General features: G+C 58.9%; 1 protein-coding gene across 1 annotated transcript in view; it reads right to left on the bottom strand.

The window, feature by feature from the left end:
* Positions 1–18,707, bottom strand: part of EXD3 (exonuclease 3'-5' domain containing 3) — a 130,476-nt gene that overhangs the window by 93,708 nt on the left and 18,061 nt on the right. Inside the window, 1 exon segment of the mRNA XM_024346011.3 lies at positions 9,515–9,616. Within this exon segment, the coding sequence (XP_024201779.2) occupies positions 9,515–9,569 (55 nt within the window). The 5' untranslated portion in view covers positions 9,570–9,616.

The raw sequence follows: 18,707 nt of genomic DNA, 5'->3' as shown, positions 1-18,707 counted from the left end.
ACAAAAGAGACTTTTGTTATTTAATTTAATATTTTATTTAGAGACGGAGTCTCACTGTCACCCAGGCTGGAGTGCAGTGCTGTGATCTCGGCTCACTGCAACCTCCACCTCTCAGGTTCGTGATTCTCGTGCCTCAGCCTCCGGAGTAGCTGGGAGTACAGGCGCTCACCGCTACGCCTGGCTAATTTTTGTATTTTTAGTAGAGACGGGTTTTCACCATGTTGGCCAGGCTGGTCTTGAACTCCTGAGCTCAATTGGTCCGTCCACCTCAGCCTCCCAAGGTGCTGGGATGACAGGTGTGAGCCACTGCGCCCAGCCCAAATTTTCTTTTAAAGCAGAGTTTCAGATGCGTGAGATGAGAAGGTTCTGCAGGTGGATGGTGGTGGCAGCTGTGCAGCCACATGAGTGCCCTTAATGCCACTGAGTGTACACAGGAAAGTGGTTAAAATGGTAAATTTCATGTTATGTATATTTCACATATTTTTAAAAGCAGGGTGAAGCTGGGCAAGGTGACTTACACTTGTAATCCCAGCACTTTGGGAGGCTGAGGTGGGTGGGTCGCTTGAGCCCTGGAGTTTGAGACCAGCCTGGGCAAGATAGCAAGACCCCATCTCTACCAAAATAAATAAAATTAGCTGGGCATGGTGGCACTCCTGAGGTCCCAGCCACTTGGGAGGCTGGGGTGGGAGCATGGCTGGAGCCTGGGAGGTTGAGGCTGTAGTGAGCCCTGATTGTGCCACTGCCCTCCAGCCTGGGGGACAGAGTGAGAACCTGTCAATCAATCCATCCATCAATAAGCAGGGTGTCCTTATTATTCTTTTTAAGTTCTCCAAATCGAGATCCACCTTTCCAGGTGGGACGTTGGTGATGCCGGCCCTCCTACTCCCCAGTCAGTGTTGCTGGTCTTCACCCTGCTCAGGTCCTGCTGGTTCTGCCCTCCAGGTGGGCAGGGTCTGCCCCCTCCCACCGACCTGGGCCACTCCAGATTCCCAGGGGACTCCCTGCCTTGACGCTGTGCCCTCAGACAACACCCAGCCACGCAGCACGGCACAGCCCTAGCATCCTACAGAAATATGGGGCAGGCCAGGCCACTTTGTGGACTCCACCGTGGCCCCTCAGCCTTGAGAGTCAAAGCCAGGGCCCACCACATCCTCCCAGCCTCCACCCTCTGTGTACCTGGACCCTGCCCCTTGGGCCTGAGGCTGCTTCTCGAGTACCCAGCAGCCTGCCCGGAAGCCCCCTTAGCACCCCTGCTCCCTGCCTGGCCCCCTCAGCGCTCCTCCCTGCCTGGCCCCTGGCCCCTACTCCCTGCCTGGCCCCCTCAGCACCCCTGCTCCCTGCCTGCCTCCCTCAGCACCCCTGCTCCGTGCTTGGCCCCCGGCCCTTGCTTCCTGCCTGGCCCCCAGCCCCTACTCCTTGCCTGCCTCCCTCAGCGCCTCTGTTCCCTGCCTGGCCCCCGGCCCCTGCTCTCTGCCTGGCCCCCGGCCCCTGCTCCCTGCCTGGCCCCCGGCCCCTGCTCCCTGCCTGGCACCCGGCCCCTGCCCTTCTGCCCCTGTCGCTTCACTGTGGCCTCAACGCTGAGCCCCAGGGCAGTGACCGCCTGGATCTCCTTCCAGGCCATGGCCAGTGCACGATGGACACTCCACGGTGCCCGCTCCGGCCATTCCAGGGCCAGCCGTGCACACATGGTGCTCACAGCCCACGCAACTGGGGAGCCCTGGGGAGCCCTGGGGAGCCCTGAGTCTCTCGGGCCAGAGCTGGAGGGACCCATGGCAGGTGTGGCGGGACAAGTCTCTGCCGTGCCGGGCTCGGACACGGCCATGCTGACACTCATCTCACACAATTGCTGGCTTCCTGTTCATACAACAGAAGAAAAACAGGATGTCCAGGGGCGGCTTCTGTCTGAACGAAGAAGACAAGCGAGCTCTGTGAGCCCCAGGGCTCAGCAGTGAGAGGACAGGGTGCCTGGGAGAGCCCTGGGGGACACACCCCGCTCAGCACACAGCACCCCACGCACCCCAACTCAGGGATACCACGCAGGGGCACGGGGTCCGAGAAGGGCGGGTGGGGCTTGGAGCTGACACCGAGGGACCTCCCAGACCCGCTCTCCGGCCCCAGAAGCCCCAGCCAGCCCTCCCTGAGGTCGCCTCCTCGTGCAGTAGCTTCTGGGGGCCTTTGGTCCCCAGCGTGGATGTTCGGCCGGAGCTCCGTGGGTGGCCTCTGGCCCCCACCTCCACACCCAGGCCCAGGTTCCCTGAATTCGCCAAGTTCATCAGTGCCGCACCGATGCCTGGGACCTGCAGACAGGCAGGTCTAGGACGCTGAGACAGATGGCCCTGGCCAGGAGGCTGGGCCCTGACCCCGGACCCTGCTCCTTGGAACCGTGTGGGTAGGGGCAGAGCGGGGCAGCTGTGTATTAGGAGGACACCTAGAAGACACTCAAGCTCAAGAATAAAAGTCCCACAGTCCCCCGAATGTGGATTCACATCCAAGAGCTGGGCTGCTTCTCTCTGGGGGGCTGAATCATGGTCCCTGCCCAGCACCAGAGCCTGGTGCCCACACTGGCTTCCCCCCCAGCCACCCTCCCCAAAACGTGCCTGGGAGGGCTCAGGAACTCTGTGGGGTCGGCCTGAGGGTGTCCAGGCAGAGGCGGCCAGGACGGCTCCACCATCTGTCCCCAGGACGGCTCCCCAACTGACACCCCCGCGCCGGCCGACGGGAGGACGGATGGTTGCAGGGACGCAGGATGGGCAGAACACAGGGACGCCACTTCCTCCAAACGGTACCCGGCTAATGGGGCTGCCTTCACCTTGAGACACAGATGCACTCGCAAAACTGTGGGCTGCGGAGTGGGTGGCGCTGAATTCAGGCTCTGTTATTCCCAACACTCTACCATAAAGCGGGGATGAGAAACACAGGGGGCTTTTTATCCACAGGGTTGGGGGCACAGAATCCCCAGGAACTGAGGCCGACCCCAGCAGCGGGCGCCAGGCAGAGGACACCGGGCAGCGGATGCTGGCAGGGGACACCCGGCCTCCAGGCAGTCTGTGACGTGGTCTTCACAAAGCCCCCGAGTGGGTCTCCCCCGCAGCCGGCTCTCCTCTTGGGGCCTGGGTCACAAAGCTCACAGCCCGTCTCCAAGGCCGTCCCACACCTGCCAGCAGCATCAGACCCCGCAGCAGTGAGTGTAGAAGAGCCCGGCCGCCCAGACCAGACCCCACGCGCTGTGGTGACCTGCATGTCCACGGATCCGGGCACCTGCTATCAGCGCAGCGCCCCGCCTGGGTCAGCCCTCTGACCGCCCACGGACAGCAGAAAGGGCCAGCCCACGGCCTCGGCTCCCCTCAGAGACCCCACGGCACCTCCCGCAGGCGTGTCCCGAGAGGCCGCGCCCACCCACCACGCACTGGGGCCTCTGTCCCTCTGCCACGAGTCTGTGTCCTGGTGGCCTTCTGGTGTCCGGGGGCAGCTGAGATGGGGCCACCCCCTCCAGCCCAACCGTCTCTGGTCTCGGATTCCACCCACACCTGCCTGTGCTCAGCTGCAGGCAGGGAGGGGGACATGATAAGGACAGAGGCGGCAACGAGACCCCAAGCCCGGTGGACAGCGTGTGCCCTCCACCTCGGCCGCCACAGAGGACCGCCCGTGTCTGGGGAGTGAGGTGAAGGGGCTCCCGGAGGTCCAGCATCTGGCACGGAGCCCCTTGCTCTATCAACACAGCGGCCCACAACCCCAGCACAGCACCGTCTCTCATCGGTCATGGGTCCCCTCACCCTCAGTCCTACTCACTTGCCTCATCCATGAAGCCGAGGGCCTTGGAGACAGAACCTGACCCAGCCTGAGCCCAAGCTGCCTCTGCTGGGAAAGCGGGATGAGGGGGAGAGCCCACCGTTCGATGCTGTGGACCCCACAAGGAGGCAGAGAGGGGAAGGGCGGTACCAGCTCAGGGGGCACGAGGCGGACGCCACTCAGAGACAGTGAGGACATCGAGGTGCTGGGACGCTCGGAGCGAGAGGGACAGAGAGGGACAGTGAGACCGGCAAGGAGCTGGGACGCTGGGAGCCAGGTGGATGCATACAGAGAGGGACAGAGAGATCCCCAAATTTCATTCTGCAACCGCAGGTCAGAAAATCTGCTGAAGAAAAGATCCTACCTACAACAGAAATCTTGGAAGATGAAATGCCTATTTTTAAAAAGTAACAGACCCGGCATGGTGGCTCATGCCTGTAATCCCAGCACTTTGGGAGGCCGAGGCGGGCAGATCACCTGAGGTCAGGAGTTCGAGACCGTCCTGGCCAACATGGCGAAACCCTGTCTCTACTAAAAATACAAAAATTACCCAAGCATGGTAGTGGGTGCCTGTAATCTCAGCTACTCAGGAGGCTGAGGCAGGAGAATCACTTGAACCTGGGAGGTGGAGGTTGCAGTGAGCCGAGGTTGCACCACTGCACTCCAGCCTGGGTGACAGAGCGAGACTCTGTCAAAAAAAAAAAAAATGGCCAGGCACAGTGGCTCACACCTGTAATCCCAGCACTTTGGGAGGCTGAGACGGGCGGATCATGAGGTCAGGAGATCGAGACCATCCTGGCTAACATGGTGAAACCCCATCTCTACTAAAAAAATACAAAAAATTAGCCGGGAGTGGCGGCGGGCACCTGTAGTCCCAGCTACTCGGGAGGCTGAGGCAGGAGAATGGCATGAACCCGCGAGGCGGAGGTTGCGGTGAGCCGAGATTGTGCCACTGCACTCCAGCCTGGGCAACAGACCAAGATTCCGTTGCAAAAAAAAAAAAAAAAGTAAATAAATAAAAATTACACAAATAAATAAAAACTAAAAAGATAACAGTATGTTCTGGGTGGTTTTACATAAATTAACTCCTTCAATATTCACACAGAAATGAGGCCCAGTATTGGCGTTAGAATCATCATTCAGATGAGAAAACAGGTTAGGCAGCGTGGCCCGGTCACACAGTGAGGAAGATGAGCCCTCTCTGCTGGCAGGTGTGGAAGGGCGTTTTCACGGTTTTATGAGGCCAGCTGTGACTTCCCTCCGGTCTCCCTCATGTCACCCTCATGTCACAGCCCGAGGTTTGGCTCCGCAGCCTTGGAGGCAGAGAAAGCACCACCCCCAACTGCCAGCTGGGCCTGGGCAGGCGCCGGGCCAGGCCAGCTCAGCCTCCTTCAGTGGAGCCGAGGAGAGAAAGGCCCGGGAGCCTCCTGGCCAGGTCAAGGCCAGTGGACGCTGAGGGCAGGGGGCAAGGACACAGTGAGGGTGGCTCAGAGGCTGCCACAAAGTGCCTGTGACCTCGTCATGGGACTGGGACAAGCCCGTCCCCAGGGTCCTGGAGGCAGATCTGGTGCCCACACCTCTGGGGGACCCACGGTGGGGCGGGGGTGGCCTGCTCGGCATGGAGAGGGGCAGGGCAGCCTCGGCAGCTTCTCCTTACCCCCCTCCCAGCAGGGCCTCGGCCGCCGCCCTTCCTCAGGTGTCCCCACGTCCACCCACAGCCACAGCCCACCAGTGAGGCCTGAGAGGGAGGCGTCTCCAGGAACCCGCACGTTCACGGTGCGTTACGAGAGCGGCATGCGCTCATCACGGAGCTTCGTAGGAAAAGTGGCCTCTCCTGCGGGCCCTGCCCTGTTCACCGCCGTGTCCACGCTGGGCGGGTGCCGAGGAACCCGTCTGGAGCGTGGACGCTGGATGTGAGGCTGGCCATGTCCCCAGCCCCAGGCACCTCAGCAGGCCCAAGCTGTAGGGCATGGGTCTCCTCCTGGAAGCCAGGGCAGCCTCAGCCTTGGAGGCTCCCATTGTCCGGAGCCCAGCAAGATGGGGAGGAGCGGCGGATGTGGAGGGAAAGGGAACCCAGGCCGGCAGGCTTCCTGGAGCTGCTGCCTCTGCCAGAGGGCCGGGCTCCCCGCCCCACCCCACCCCACCCCACCGCCCGCCGGCCGCCGGACCTGGTGATTCCCGGAGCTGCTGCCTCTGCCAGAGGGCCGGCCGCCCCGCCCCGCCCCGCCGCCCGCCGGCCCTGGTGCCCAGCTGCAGTTTAATGCCGTCTGTGGGACTCTGAATTTCCCAAGGAAGGCTCAAGCGCTGCCTGGAAACCCCGAACCAGGTGGACGTGGGCAACGTGGACTTTCTGACCTCAACTGCGCCTGCTCATGCGAAAGCTGAAGTTTTTTATTTTTTTTGAGATGGAGTCTCACTCTGTTCCCCAGGCTGGAGTGCAATGACACAACCTCGGATCACTGTAACCTCCGCCTCCAGGGTTCAAGCAGTTCTACTGCCTCCAAGCCATTCTCCTGCCTCAGCCTCCCGAGTAGCTGGGAATACAGGCGCCCGCCACCATGTCCAGCTAATTTTTGTATTTTTAGTAGAGACAGAGTTTCACCATGTTGGCCAGGATGGTCTCGATCTTCTGACCTTGTGATCCTCCCGCCTCGGCCTCCCACAGTACTGGGATTACAGGCATGAGCCACTGTGCCTGGCCAAGGCTGAAGTTTTAGGAGGAAAGGAATCTGTGAGCGCAGTGGACACTCGGATGGAGAATGTTTCTTGGCCTCGGGGGAGGGAGAGAGGAACAGGAGCTCAGCCCCCTTCTCCTGTCCCGATGATGCCTCCTGACCCAGCGCGGGAGGGCCTCTCTAGAACAGGCCAGAGGTGGCCACGTGGACTCCCCTCCAATGACCTGGACCAGGCACTCTACCTAAAAGGACAAACCTAGGCCTGGCTGTCGGGGGCAGGGTCCCAGGGGCCACAAACGCGGCTGTCCTGCTCAGTGACCAGGGTGGCACGGACAGGTGTCCAGGCAGCGAGGCGGGGCCAGCACAGGGGCCAGGACACCTCCTGGGAAGAAGCTGACCCAGAGCCCGAGTAGGGGAGCCGGCTGGGGAGGGCTGAGCTGGGGCCTCTTGTGGAGCTGGCCTTGTTGACAGAGCTGGACACGAACCATGTAAGGGCAGATGCCTAAAGCAGCACAGAAAGGATGGGGGGATGTGGCCATTCCAGGAAGCGCCAGGCTGTTCCAGGGGGTGCTGTGTCTGTTCTGGGGGGGCTGTCTGTTCCAGGAGCACCAGGCTGTTCCAGGGGGCGCCGAGGCTGTTCCAGGGGGCGCCGAGGCTGTTCCAGGGGGCGCCGAGGCTGTTCCAGGGGGCATTGAGGCTGTTCTGGGGGGGGGGGGCCGTGTCTGTTCCAGGGAGGGCCATTAGTGTTCCAGGGGGCACCATGTCTGTTCTGGCGGGGGGCCGTGTCTGTTCCAGGGAGGGCCATTAGTGTTCCAGCGGGCACCATGTCTGTTCTGGCGGGGGGCCGTGTCTGTTCCAGGGAGGGCCATTAGTGTTCCAGCGGGCACCATGTCTGTTCTGGCGGGGGGCTGTATCTGTTCCAGGGAGGGCCATTAGTGTTCCAGCGGGCACCATGTCTGTTCTGGCGGGGGGCTGTATCTGTTCCAGGGAGGGCCATTAGTGTTCCAGCGGGCACCATGTCTGTTCTGGCGGGGGGCTGTATCTGTTCCAGGGAGGGCCATTAGTGTTCCAGGGGGCACCATGTCTGTTCTGGCGGGGGGCTGTATCTGTTCCAGGGAGGGCCATTAGTGTTCCAGGGGGCGCCGAGGCTGTTCCAGGGGCCCTGCTAGCTGGGGTGTTGCACTTTGAAGACATCCCACTCTGCTTAGGTGGAGAAGAGGCTGTAGAAGCCTGTGGGTGCCTTTGCAGGGAGAGTCAGCTCTGTGCTGAGGCGAAGCCAGGGTCCCGTGCGCTCCCCGGCCCCGAGGGCGGTCTCCAGGGGAGGTAACAGGGCCTCATCCCACACAGGTGCAGGCCCAGGGCCCGCAGATGGCCTCAGAGGAGGCGGTGGATGAACGGAAGGGTGAGGGGGTCTGGGCCCATCCCCAGAGGGGCAGGTGTGTGGTCAGGGCCCCACAGGACAGCCAGGGTTGTGCCTGCTGATGGGGCCACATCCACACCAAGCCCCGCCCAGCTCAGAGGCAGCCCCTCCCCGAGCACACGGTGACCTGGCTACATCAGGGAAGGTGACATGCCCGGAGGTGCCCCCACAGCCCTCAGCACCCACTGGGACACAGAAGAGGAAGGCAGAGAGGAAGCCCCTGGAGGGGTCCAAGGCCCGAGGAGGCAACTGCGTGGGATACGGAAACTGAGGCAGAGAGCCTCGGCTGCTGCCATGTGGGAGCAGGGCTTTCACAGAGGGGAGGGCCATGGTCCTGCCCCATGGAGGGGCTGCCAGGCAGGGCATGTGTAGGGTGGAACTGGGCAAAGGCCAGAGGGCGGTGAGTGAAAAGGCAGTAAACCCACAACAAACTGAGGGTCTGCAGCCCAGGGCGATGCGGCTGGGCCAGGGCCTTACAGCTCTCACTGCTGTTTACAAGGACTGCAGGGTGAAGGACGTGAAGGGGACCCGGCACCCCCTTCCCACCCTCTGCCCACAAAGCCTTGGCCCCGGACAGCTCCCACTGGGGCCAAGCCCCTGCCAGGAGGCTTCCCACCCCGGCCCGTCCCCGGCACAGAGAGCAGGTGAGGCTCGGGCTGACCCCTCTGGCACTAGGCAGCTCCACTCCTTCCCAGCCGCCGCTTCCCTAACCCCAGCCTCCCAGCCTCTGTTTCCCTAACTCCGGCCTCCCAGCCTCTGCTTCCCTAAGCCCGGCCTCCCAGCCTCCGCTTCCCTAACCCCGGCCTCCCAGCCTCTGCTTCCCTAAGCCCGGCCTCCTAGCCTCCGCTTCCCTAATCCCGGCCTCCCAGCCTCCGCTTCCCTAACCCTGGCCCAGTCTTCAACTTGCAGGGTCTCGATCTGTAGGAACAGGAGGGAGAGAGGCTGCACCTCCCCTCGGGCTGTTTATCCTCAGCACTGAATCTGCCAGGACAGCTGAGCAGGGATGCGGCCTCCCCGGCTTTGCCCGCAGGGGAAGGCGCCTCTCACCTCCCCGGCTTTGCCCACCGGGAAGGCGCCTCTCATTTCTCTTTTTTAACCTGAAAAAGCTGCTGGGAGGGCAGATGTTCTTCTTAACTCGAAGGGATGAAAAATGCCTCAGTTTAAAAAACTAGGAACCCTGGAGGCCACCCTGGAACCACCCGAGACCCAAGAGGCTGTGGGTTTCCTGAGCCCCCGGAGGCGGCGCTAAGCCCCCAAGGGGGTTTCGGGCCCTCCGCCTGGCACCCCGAGGGACAGAGGGGACCAGAGCTCCCACCTCTGCGGCCAGCCCTGAGCAGCTGCACTGTCCCCGCCACCTCCCCCGGATCCTGTCACAGGCCGGGCACCAGGCCACCCACGCTGGGGCCCAAGGAGGCGGCCTGTCCTGACCCCCGAGGACAACGAGGCCACAGTGGGGCCTCCGGACTCACAGGGTCCCAAGCCGTGGACACTGTAGAGAGGCCCGCAGCTAGGGGCCAGCAGCCTGGCCCTCCTCACTGAGTACACAGTGGGCGCCACCACCCCCCATGCACCCCCACGCACCTCCCCCCACAGCCCCAGGGAGACTCGGCACCATCAGGCTCAGACTCACCCATGCGGCGGCGCTCGCCAGCGGCAGGGTCACCAGTGGGATCACCTGGGTCCATCCTCAGGGCTGGGCCGAGGACGCTGGCAGGCAGCTAGGAACGAGGATCTGCAGAAACAGACAATCAGGTGAATGCAGAGCCCACTGCAACAGGCAGCCATGCGGAGCCCACGCCCGCAGCCCCTGGAGGTGGTGGAGGGACCTGGTGCCTGGGGGGGCCCAAGTGGGACCCCCAGTCGCTGAGCATAGCGGGCAGCTCCACACTCCTCTCCCAGCTGGGGTGACGGCTGCCAAGTTTGGACCCTGCATTCCAGTTCCCTGCCAAACCGTCCCAGCTTTCAGCAGGGAGGGCAGGGGGTGGGAGGGGCCCTGGGGGGGGCACAGTAGACAGACCCTCGCGGGAGTGCAGAGGGGCCTGTTCTTGAGGACAGCGTGACCCCCCTTGCCATGTCCCCCTCAGGCTGTGTGTCCTGCCCTGAGGGAGCCACATGGGAGAGAGGTGCTGTCCTCCAGAGGGCAAGGGCGCCTGCAGGACCAGGGACCTCAGAGCGACGCCCTCACGGCTGACCCAGTACGCAGCTCCGTAAGACTCCAGGCGGCCGTTGACAGCTCTCATCCCAGGCAGACCTCAGTCTCCCTCAGAGTGTTTTTTTTTCTTTTCTTTCTTTCTTTTTTTTTTTGGAGACAGAGTCTCTCTGCAATGCCCAGGCTGGAGTGCAGTGGGGCCATCTCAGCTCACTGCAACCTCCACCTCCCGGGTTCAAGCAATTCTCCTGCCTCAGCCTCCCGAGTAGCTGGGATGACAGGCATGCGCCATCACGCCTGGCTAATTTTTGTATTTTTAGTGGAGACGGGGGTTTCCCCATGTTGGTCAGGCTGGTATCGAACTCCTGACCTCAGGTGATCCACCTGCTTCAGCCTCCCAACGTGCTGGGACTACAGGCGTGAGCCGCCGCGCCAGGCCCCTGGGAGTGTTTTTGAAGCAAAACCCTTATCTACACTTTCGAGGGTCACCCTTCTCCTTCAATCTGCTTACACAAGGCTGCATAAAGAGGCTTTCTTTGAGTGCATAGCTTTAGTTTGAATCACACACAGCAGTTACACAAAGCTCAGCATGTGAACTCCGAATCCTAACACAGGCGTGCAGGAGAGAGCTGTGCCGCCCTCCCCCAGGCAGCCCTCATGGTGGCCATTCCCGGGGAGACGGACCTGTGTGTGTTTCTCAGCCACATGCGGCACAGTCACTTAGAGGCCTTCAGTTTTACACATTACCGACAGCTCCGCCCAGGCAGGGTAAGAATCTGTCTCACCTGTCAGCCAACACGCACCCCTAAACACACAACAACACAACCTCCTGAAAAAAGTTAGGTGGACATCGTCTGTGGACTCAGGACGGACAGAGGCCGTTCCCAGGCGCGTCACATGGAGGTTAGGATGCCTTTTCCTTTCTCACGCGGGCTGCTCCAGACTCCTGCTCCACCGTGGGGGAGGGACTGTGGCTCTCCCACTGCAAACAATGTAAAACTGGATGATATATCTTAGGAAACCAGTTTCTGGGCAACAGGCAGTGTGAGGCCACGTTTCCCGACAGCAGTCAGTGCCCAAGGCAGCCCCAGGACAGCTGCTCCCCACGCTGGAGCCCGGGCTGGGCACAGTGTCCCACCACGCCGAGGGGGCCGCTGGGGGACACACACCTGCAGGAGGGGCTGCTGGGGCAGCGAGTGTGTGGGCAGGAGGACCCCCGAGCCTCCCAGGACCCGCGGCCCCAGGGCTGAGAATACAGTGGAGACACCAGAGGCCACACAGCGCCTGACACACTGCTGTCCAGCCCAGCCAAGAGGAAGGACCCCATCAACACACAACCAGGACCAGACGGCCACAGCTGAAGACCAGGCTGAGAGGAAGGCCTGCTCCAGAGCCTCCCGCCAGATCCAGACCAAGCCTGCAAAAGCCGGAGGACAGATCCACACCAAGCCCGTGAAAGCCGGAGAAGGTCGAGTCCCACCCAGCTTAGGAGGCTTGAGAAAGGCCCTAGGCTCTCCAAAGAGCCCCTGACAAAATATCAAGACACAACCCCAAGTTCAAGGGACTCAGCCAGAAGCTGAACAGCCCACCGGAGCGAAAAACAATGCTCTTCAGAGGATGATACCTAAATCCAGAGTTTCCACAATGGATAATTCACGAAACTCAGTGCGTAATAAAAATCACAAGACCTAAAAAGAAACAAGGAAATATGACCCATAAACAAGTGGAAAAACACAAAAAACAGAGAACAGACAGCAACTTCGAGGAAGGCCTCAAAGTTATTGGTGTTAGCAAAGACTTTAACACAGGGATTGCAACTGCGTTCACAGAATGAACAGAAAACATGTTCAGACAGTTCAAGGAGGCCGAGCGTAGTGTGGGAGGCTGAGGCGGGAGGATCACTTGAGCCCAGGAGTTTGAGACCATCCTAGGCAACATGGTCAAACTGTACAAAAAAATTAAAAAGTAGCCGGGTGTGGTGGCTCACGCCTTTGGTTCCAGCTACTCAGCAAGCGGAGGCAGAAGAGTCGCTGGAAGCCCAGAGATCAAGGCTGCAGTGAGCCGAGATCGCACCACTGCCTTCCAACCTGCGTGACACAGCGAGACCCTGTCTCAAGAAAACCCCAAAAAACCGTGAATAAAGTTAAAAACATATGGTTTTAATGAGTAAAAGGAGAGAAATGAAGATTATATGAAACTACATAAAAGAGCTAAATGGAAACTCGGCAATAAAAAGTGTCATCACTGAAATGTGTTTGACTCAGTGGCTGTGCTTCACAGCAGGTGGATGGCAGGTGAGTCAGTGAATCTGAAAACAGATCAAAGAAGGACCAGATTGAAAGAACGAGGGGGAAAGACAGAAGGAACTGTGGCTCCACGGTCCACAGCTGGGCGCCCTCTGTTCCCCTGGTGAACGGCCCCGTCTGCAGCACTGCACGCCTGGCTCTGGGGTTCACACGCTTTGTGGAGACACCCATTCCCCAGCCTCTGCCTGCCTCCGTCTGGATGGCTGCACTGCAGCCCTGCTCACCCTGGACCCCCTTCCCTCTTGTCCCCTGCGCTCCCCGAAGTTCACCTCCTAGTTCTAAGGGAGCACTTTTCCAGGAGCACCTCAGGCAGAACCGCAAGGGAGGAGCACTGAGTAGCCCTTTGCTTGTCTGAGAACGTCCCCATGACACATGTGCACCCATGTCCCCAAGACACAAAGGCACCCACATCCCCAAGACAAACAGGCAACCACGTCCCCAAGACACACAGGCAACCGCGTCCCCAAGACACACAGGCAACTGCGTCCCCAACACACAGGCAACCGCGTCCCCATGACACACGTGCACCCACGTCCCCAAGACACACAGGCACCCACGTCCCCAAGACACACAGGCAACCGCATCCCCAAGACACACAGGCAACCGCGTCCCCAAGACACACAGGCGACCACATCCCCAAGACACACAGGCACCCGCGTCCCCGTGACACACGTGCACCCGCGTCCCCGTGACACACGTGCACCCGCGTCCCCGTGACACACGTGCACCCGCGTCCCCAAGACACACAGGCACCCGCGTCCCCGTGACACACGTGCACCCGCGTCCCCAAGACACACAGGCACCCGCGTCCCCGTGACACACGTGCACCCGCGTCCCCAAGACACACAGGCACCCGCGTCCCCGTGACATACGTGCACCCGCGTCCCCAAGACACACAGGCACCCGCGTCCCTGTGACACACGTGCACCCGCGTCCCCAAGACACGTCCCTAAGACACACAGGCAACCATGTCCCCGTGACACGCGTCCAACATCCTCATAACACGTGCACACCGACGTCCCCGTGACATACACAGACTGTCCCTGTGGCACAGGCGCACCCACGTCCCCATGACACACGCACACTGCACCTCCACTGGAAGCCTGGCTGTGCGTGGCTGTGGGGCAGGGGTCATTCTCCTGACAGTCATGGTAACGCCCCTCTACTGTCTTCTAGCCTCAGGGGTTGCTGAGAAATCTGATGCCCCCTGACTCGAGTGCCAGCATCTTCTGGGGAGACCCCGGGGCCGTGGCCAGATCCCAGCAGGATGGACATGGTGTGGTCCCCTGGGGGCTCCGTGGCCACCCTTCTGCATGTGGCTTCCCGGTGGTGTCCTGCCCTCCATGCCCTCAGTTCTGTCCTCGGGAACTCCTGCTGTTTAGAACTTACACTTCCTGAGAATTACTTTGTCTTCTCATCTTTCCTTCTCTGCCTTTTTGGGAGATTTCCTGAACTTTATTTTGCAACCCTCTCATTGAATGGTTCATTTCTGCTATCACAAATTTAATACTATCCACGAGTTCTGGTTTTCTGAAACTTTTTACGAGGGTCTCCTCTCTTATTCCTGGCTTCTCTTCCTAACCCCCATATTAGTTCATTTTCACGCTGCTGATAAAGACATACCTGAAACTGGGAACAAAAAGAGGTTTAATTGGACTTATGGTTCCACGTGGCTGGGGAGGCTTCAGAATCATGGTGGGAGGCGAAAGGCACTTCTTACATGGTGGCGGCAAGAGAAAATGAGAGCCGGGTACAGTGGCTCACTCCTGTAATGCCAGCACTTTGGGAGGCTGAGGCGGGCAGTTCACCTGAGGTCAGGAGTTCATGACCAGCCTGCCAACATGGTGAAACCCTGTCTTTACTAAAAATACAAAAAGCAGCCAGGCATGGTGGCGGTGCCTCCCAGGTACTCAGGAGGTGGAGAAAGGCGAATCACTTGAACCTGGGAACAGGGGTTGCAGTGAACTGAGATTGCGCCATTGCACTCCAGCCTGGGTAACAGAGCAGAACTCCACCTCAAAAAAAAAAAAAAAAAAAAAAAAAAAGAGAAAATGAGGAAGAAGCAAAAGAGGAAACCTCTGATAAACCCGTCAGATCTCATGAGACTTACTCACTATCAGAAGAATAGCGTGGGAAAAACTGGCCCCCATGATGTAATTACTCCCCCTGGGTCCCTCCCATAATGTGGGAATTCTGGGAGATACAATTCGAGTTGAGATTTGGGTGGGGACACAGCAAAACCACATCATTCCATCCCGGCCCCTCCAAATCTCACGTCCTCACATTTCAAAACCAATCATGCCTTCCCAACAGTCCCTCAAAGTCTCAACTGATTTCAGCATTAACCCAAAAGTCCACAGTCCAAAGTCTGATCTGAGACAAGGCAAGTCTCTTCCGCCTATAAGCCCGTAAAATCAAAAGCAAGTTAGTTACTTCCTAGATACAATGGGGGTACAGGTATTCAGTACATATAGCCGTTCTGGGCCGGGCGCGGTGGCTCATTCCTATAATCCCAGCACTTTGGGAGGCCGAGGAGGGCGGATGACCTGAGGTCGGGAGTTTGAGACCAGCCTGACCAACATGGAGAAACCTTGTCTCTACTAAAAATACAAAATTAGCCGGGCGTGGTGGCACCCACCTATAGTCCCAGCTACTTGGGAGGCTGAGGCAGGAGAATCACTCGAACCTGGGAGGTGGAGGTTGCAATGAGCCGAGATCGCGCCATTGCACTCCAGCCTGGGCAACAGAGCGAGACTCCATCTCAAAAAAAAAAAAAAAAGTTCCAAATGGGAGAAATTGGACAAAACAAAGGGATTACAGGACCCACGCAAGTCTGAAATCCAGAAGGGCAGTCAAATTTTAAAGCTCCAAAATGATCTCCTTTGACTCCAGGTCTCACATCCAGGTCATGCTGATGCAAGAGGTGGGTTCCCATGGTCTTGGGCAGCTCTGCCCCTGTGGCTCTGCATGGTACAGCCTCCCTCCCAGCTGCTTTCACAGGTGGTGTTGAGTGTCTGCTGCTTTTCCAGGCACATGGTGCAGGCTGTCGGTGGATCTACCGTTCTGGCATCTGGATGACAGTGGCCTGCTTCTCACAGTCCCACGAGGCAGTGTCCCAGTAGGGACTCTGTGTGGGGGCTCCCACCCATTTCCTTTTTTTTTTTTTTTTTTTTGAGATGGTGTCTCACTCTGTTGCCCAGGCTGGAGTGCAGTGGCGTGATCTCAGCTCACTGCAAGCTCCACCTCCCGGGTTCACACCATTCTCCTGCCTCAGCCTCCCAAGTAGCTGGGACAACAGATGCCCGCCACCACGCCCGACTAAATATTTTTGTATTTTTAGTAGAGACGGGGTTTCACCGTGTTAGCCAGGATGGTCTTGATCTCCTGACCTTGTGATCTGCCTGCCTCGGCCTCCCAAACTGCTGGGATTACAGGTGTGAGCCACCGTGCCCGGCCCCCACCCATTTCCCTTCTGCACTGCCCTAGCAGAGGTTCTCCATGAGGGCCCCGCCCCACAGCAAACTTTTGCCTGGACATTTAGGCATTTCCAAACATCTTCTGAAATCTAGGCAGAGGTTCCCAAACCTCATTTCCTGACTTCTGTGGACCCACAAGCTCAACACCACGTGGAAGCTGCCAAGGCTTGGGGCTTCCACCCTCGGAAGCCACAGCCTGAGCTCTATGTTGGCCTCTTTCAGCCACGGCTGGAGTGTCTGGGACATGGGGCACCAAGTCCCTAGACTGCACACAGCACAGGGACCCTGGGCCCAGCCCACAAAACCACTTTTTCCTCCCAGGCCTCCAGGCCTATGATGGGAGGGGCTGCCATGAAGGTCTCTGACATGACCTGGAGACATTTTCCCCATGGTCTTGGGGATGAACATTAGCCTCCTTGCTACTTATGTAAATTTCTGCAGCCGGCTTGAATTTCTCCTGAAAAAATTGGTTTTTCTTTTCTACTGCATCAGGTTGCACATTTTCTGAATTTTTATGCTGTTTCCCTTTTTAAACATAATTCTTTTTTAGTTTTGTTTTTGAGATGGAGTCTTGCTCTGTCACCAGACTGGAGTGCAGTGGCGTGATCTCGGCTCACTGCAACCTCTGCCTTCCTGGTTCAAGTGATTCTCTTGCCTCAGCCTCCTGAGTAGCTGGGATTACAGGTGCGTGCCACCACGCCCTGCTAATTTTTGTATTTTTAGTAGAGATGTGGTTTCACCATATTGGTCAGGCCGGTCTTGAACTCCTGACCTCGTGATCCGCCCGTCTCAGCCTCCCAAAGTGTGGGGATTACAGGTGTGAGCCATTGTGCCTGGTCCCAGAATGCTTTTAACGGCATCCAAGTCAGCTTTTGAATGCTTTGCTGCTTAGAGATTTCTTCCACCAGATACCTTAAATCATCTCTCTCTCAAGGTCAAAGTTCCATAAATCTCTAGGACAGGCACAAAATGCTGCCAGTCTCTTTGCTAAAAGATAACAAGAGTCACCTTTGCTCCAGTTCTCAACAAGTTCCCCATCTCCATCTGAGACCATCTCAGCCTGGACACTATTGTTCGTTCATAACACTATCGGCATTTTTGTCAAAGCTATTCAACAAGTCTCTAGGAGGTTCCAAACCTTCCCACATCTTCTTGTCTTCTGAGCCCTCCAAACTGTTCCAACCTCTGCCTGTTACCCAGTTCCAAGTCGCTTCCACATTTTTGGGTATCTTTTCAGCAATACCCCACTCCACTGGTACCAATTTACTGCGTTAGCCCGTTTTCACGCTGCTGATAAACACATACCTGAGACTCAGAACAAAAACAAGTTTAATTGGACTCACATTTCCACATGGCTGGGGAGGCCTCAGAATCACGGTGGAAGGCGAAAGGCACTTCTTACATGGTGGCAGCAAGAGAAAATGAGGAACCAAAAGTGGAAACCCTGATAAAGCCATCAGATCTCGTGAGTCATATTCACTACCATGAGAACAGCATGGGAAAGACCGGCCCCAGGATTCAATTACTGCCCCCGGGGTCCCTCCCACAACAGGTGGGAATTCTGGGAGATACAATTCAAGTTGAGATGTGGGTGAGGACACAGCCAAAGCATATCACCCGCCACGGGAGACCCTGTGGCTCGGCTTGGCTCATTTCCTGCAGGATCCCCGGCGCTGACCCCTCTCCCCTCCATGGCAGTGTGGGGACTGCTATGCGCATCTGAAAGTGAGGCACTAGTCATCTGCTTGGAAATGGGTTGGGGGCACCCCAGGAGTGGGGCCCCACTGTGAGTGACCTGAGGGGCCCCAGAAGATGCAGACCCGAATGCGTCTCCTCCCGGCTGGTCTGTCCAGGAAAAAGCCCTCCCAGCCGCACCTGCCAGCCACTGAGTTTGGGGGCACAGGCAGGGAGCTGCAGACCCCGTTCCTCTGCAGCCCTCCCCACCCCCAGCCCAGCGGCAGCAGCAGCCAGCACACCCTGGCCCAGGGTCTCCGAGGGTCGGGGGCCGCAGGGTCTGGCAGCACCCCATGAAGGCCGCCCCAGGTCCGTTTCAGCCCTCCAGACGCCCGTACCCAGGAAACCTGGGCCTCCATTCCCGAGCCCCCCAGTTTTCGCCTCTCCCCTTCTCTTTGCCCCTAAGGGGTTTTGCCTTTTTAATTCTTTTGCTGTCACCTTAATTGGCCTCGGGGGAGATGGACCAGCAGGCCCAAGATCCAGGGTCTTAGGGCTCCTCCCAGCAGGGCAGACCCAGCCACGCAGAGCCCACCGCCAGCTTCCAAGGGCTCCAGAAAGTGGTTGCTGCCCTTCTCAGAAGGCCCTCTCCACCATGCCCAGAACCGTGGATGCCCCAGCCTGGGCTCTTCACCAGGAAATGAAGGGGAAGACAGACCTGTGGGATAGGGGTGGGTCCCGAGGTGGGGCAGTCACACCCCCATGCCATCTCTGCATAGACCCCCAAGGATGTGGAGTGTCCTCCAGGGCCGTACAAAGCACCACACACAGGGCGCGAGTGACAGGGACGTGTGTCCTCACTGTCCCGAGGCTGCAGCTCTGAGACTGGGTGGGGAGGGTGGGCCCCACTCTCTGGGTCTCCTCCCTGGGTCCTCACGGGTCCCCCCATGTGCGTCTGTGTCCTGATCTCCCCTTCTTGTGGTGACACCAGTCCTACTGGATTAGGGCCCACCCCAACGACCTCATTTTACCTCTGCCAAGACCCCATCTCCAAATACAGTGACATGGCGCCTAGGGCTTCAACATGGGAATTTGGGGGAAAACAATTCAGCCCACAGCAGATCGCGGGTCCTTCCCCAACAGAGGCAGAGGCTCCCCATGCCAGCTCTCGGGGAAGGGTCAGGGAGCCCACGAGGCCTCTGCACACTATTCCCTCCGCCT

Source organism: Pan troglodytes, chromosome 11 (genome assembly GCF_028858775.2).
Source record: "Pan troglodytes isolate AG18354 chromosome 11, NHGRI_mPanTro3-v2.0_pri, whole genome shotgun sequence".
NCBI classification, from domain to species: domain Eukaryota; kingdom Metazoa; phylum Chordata; class Mammalia; order Primates; family Hominidae; genus Pan; species Pan troglodytes.
The sequence above is the reverse complement of the archived record's forward strand: the minus strand, read 5'-3'. Positions and strand labels throughout refer to the sequence as shown.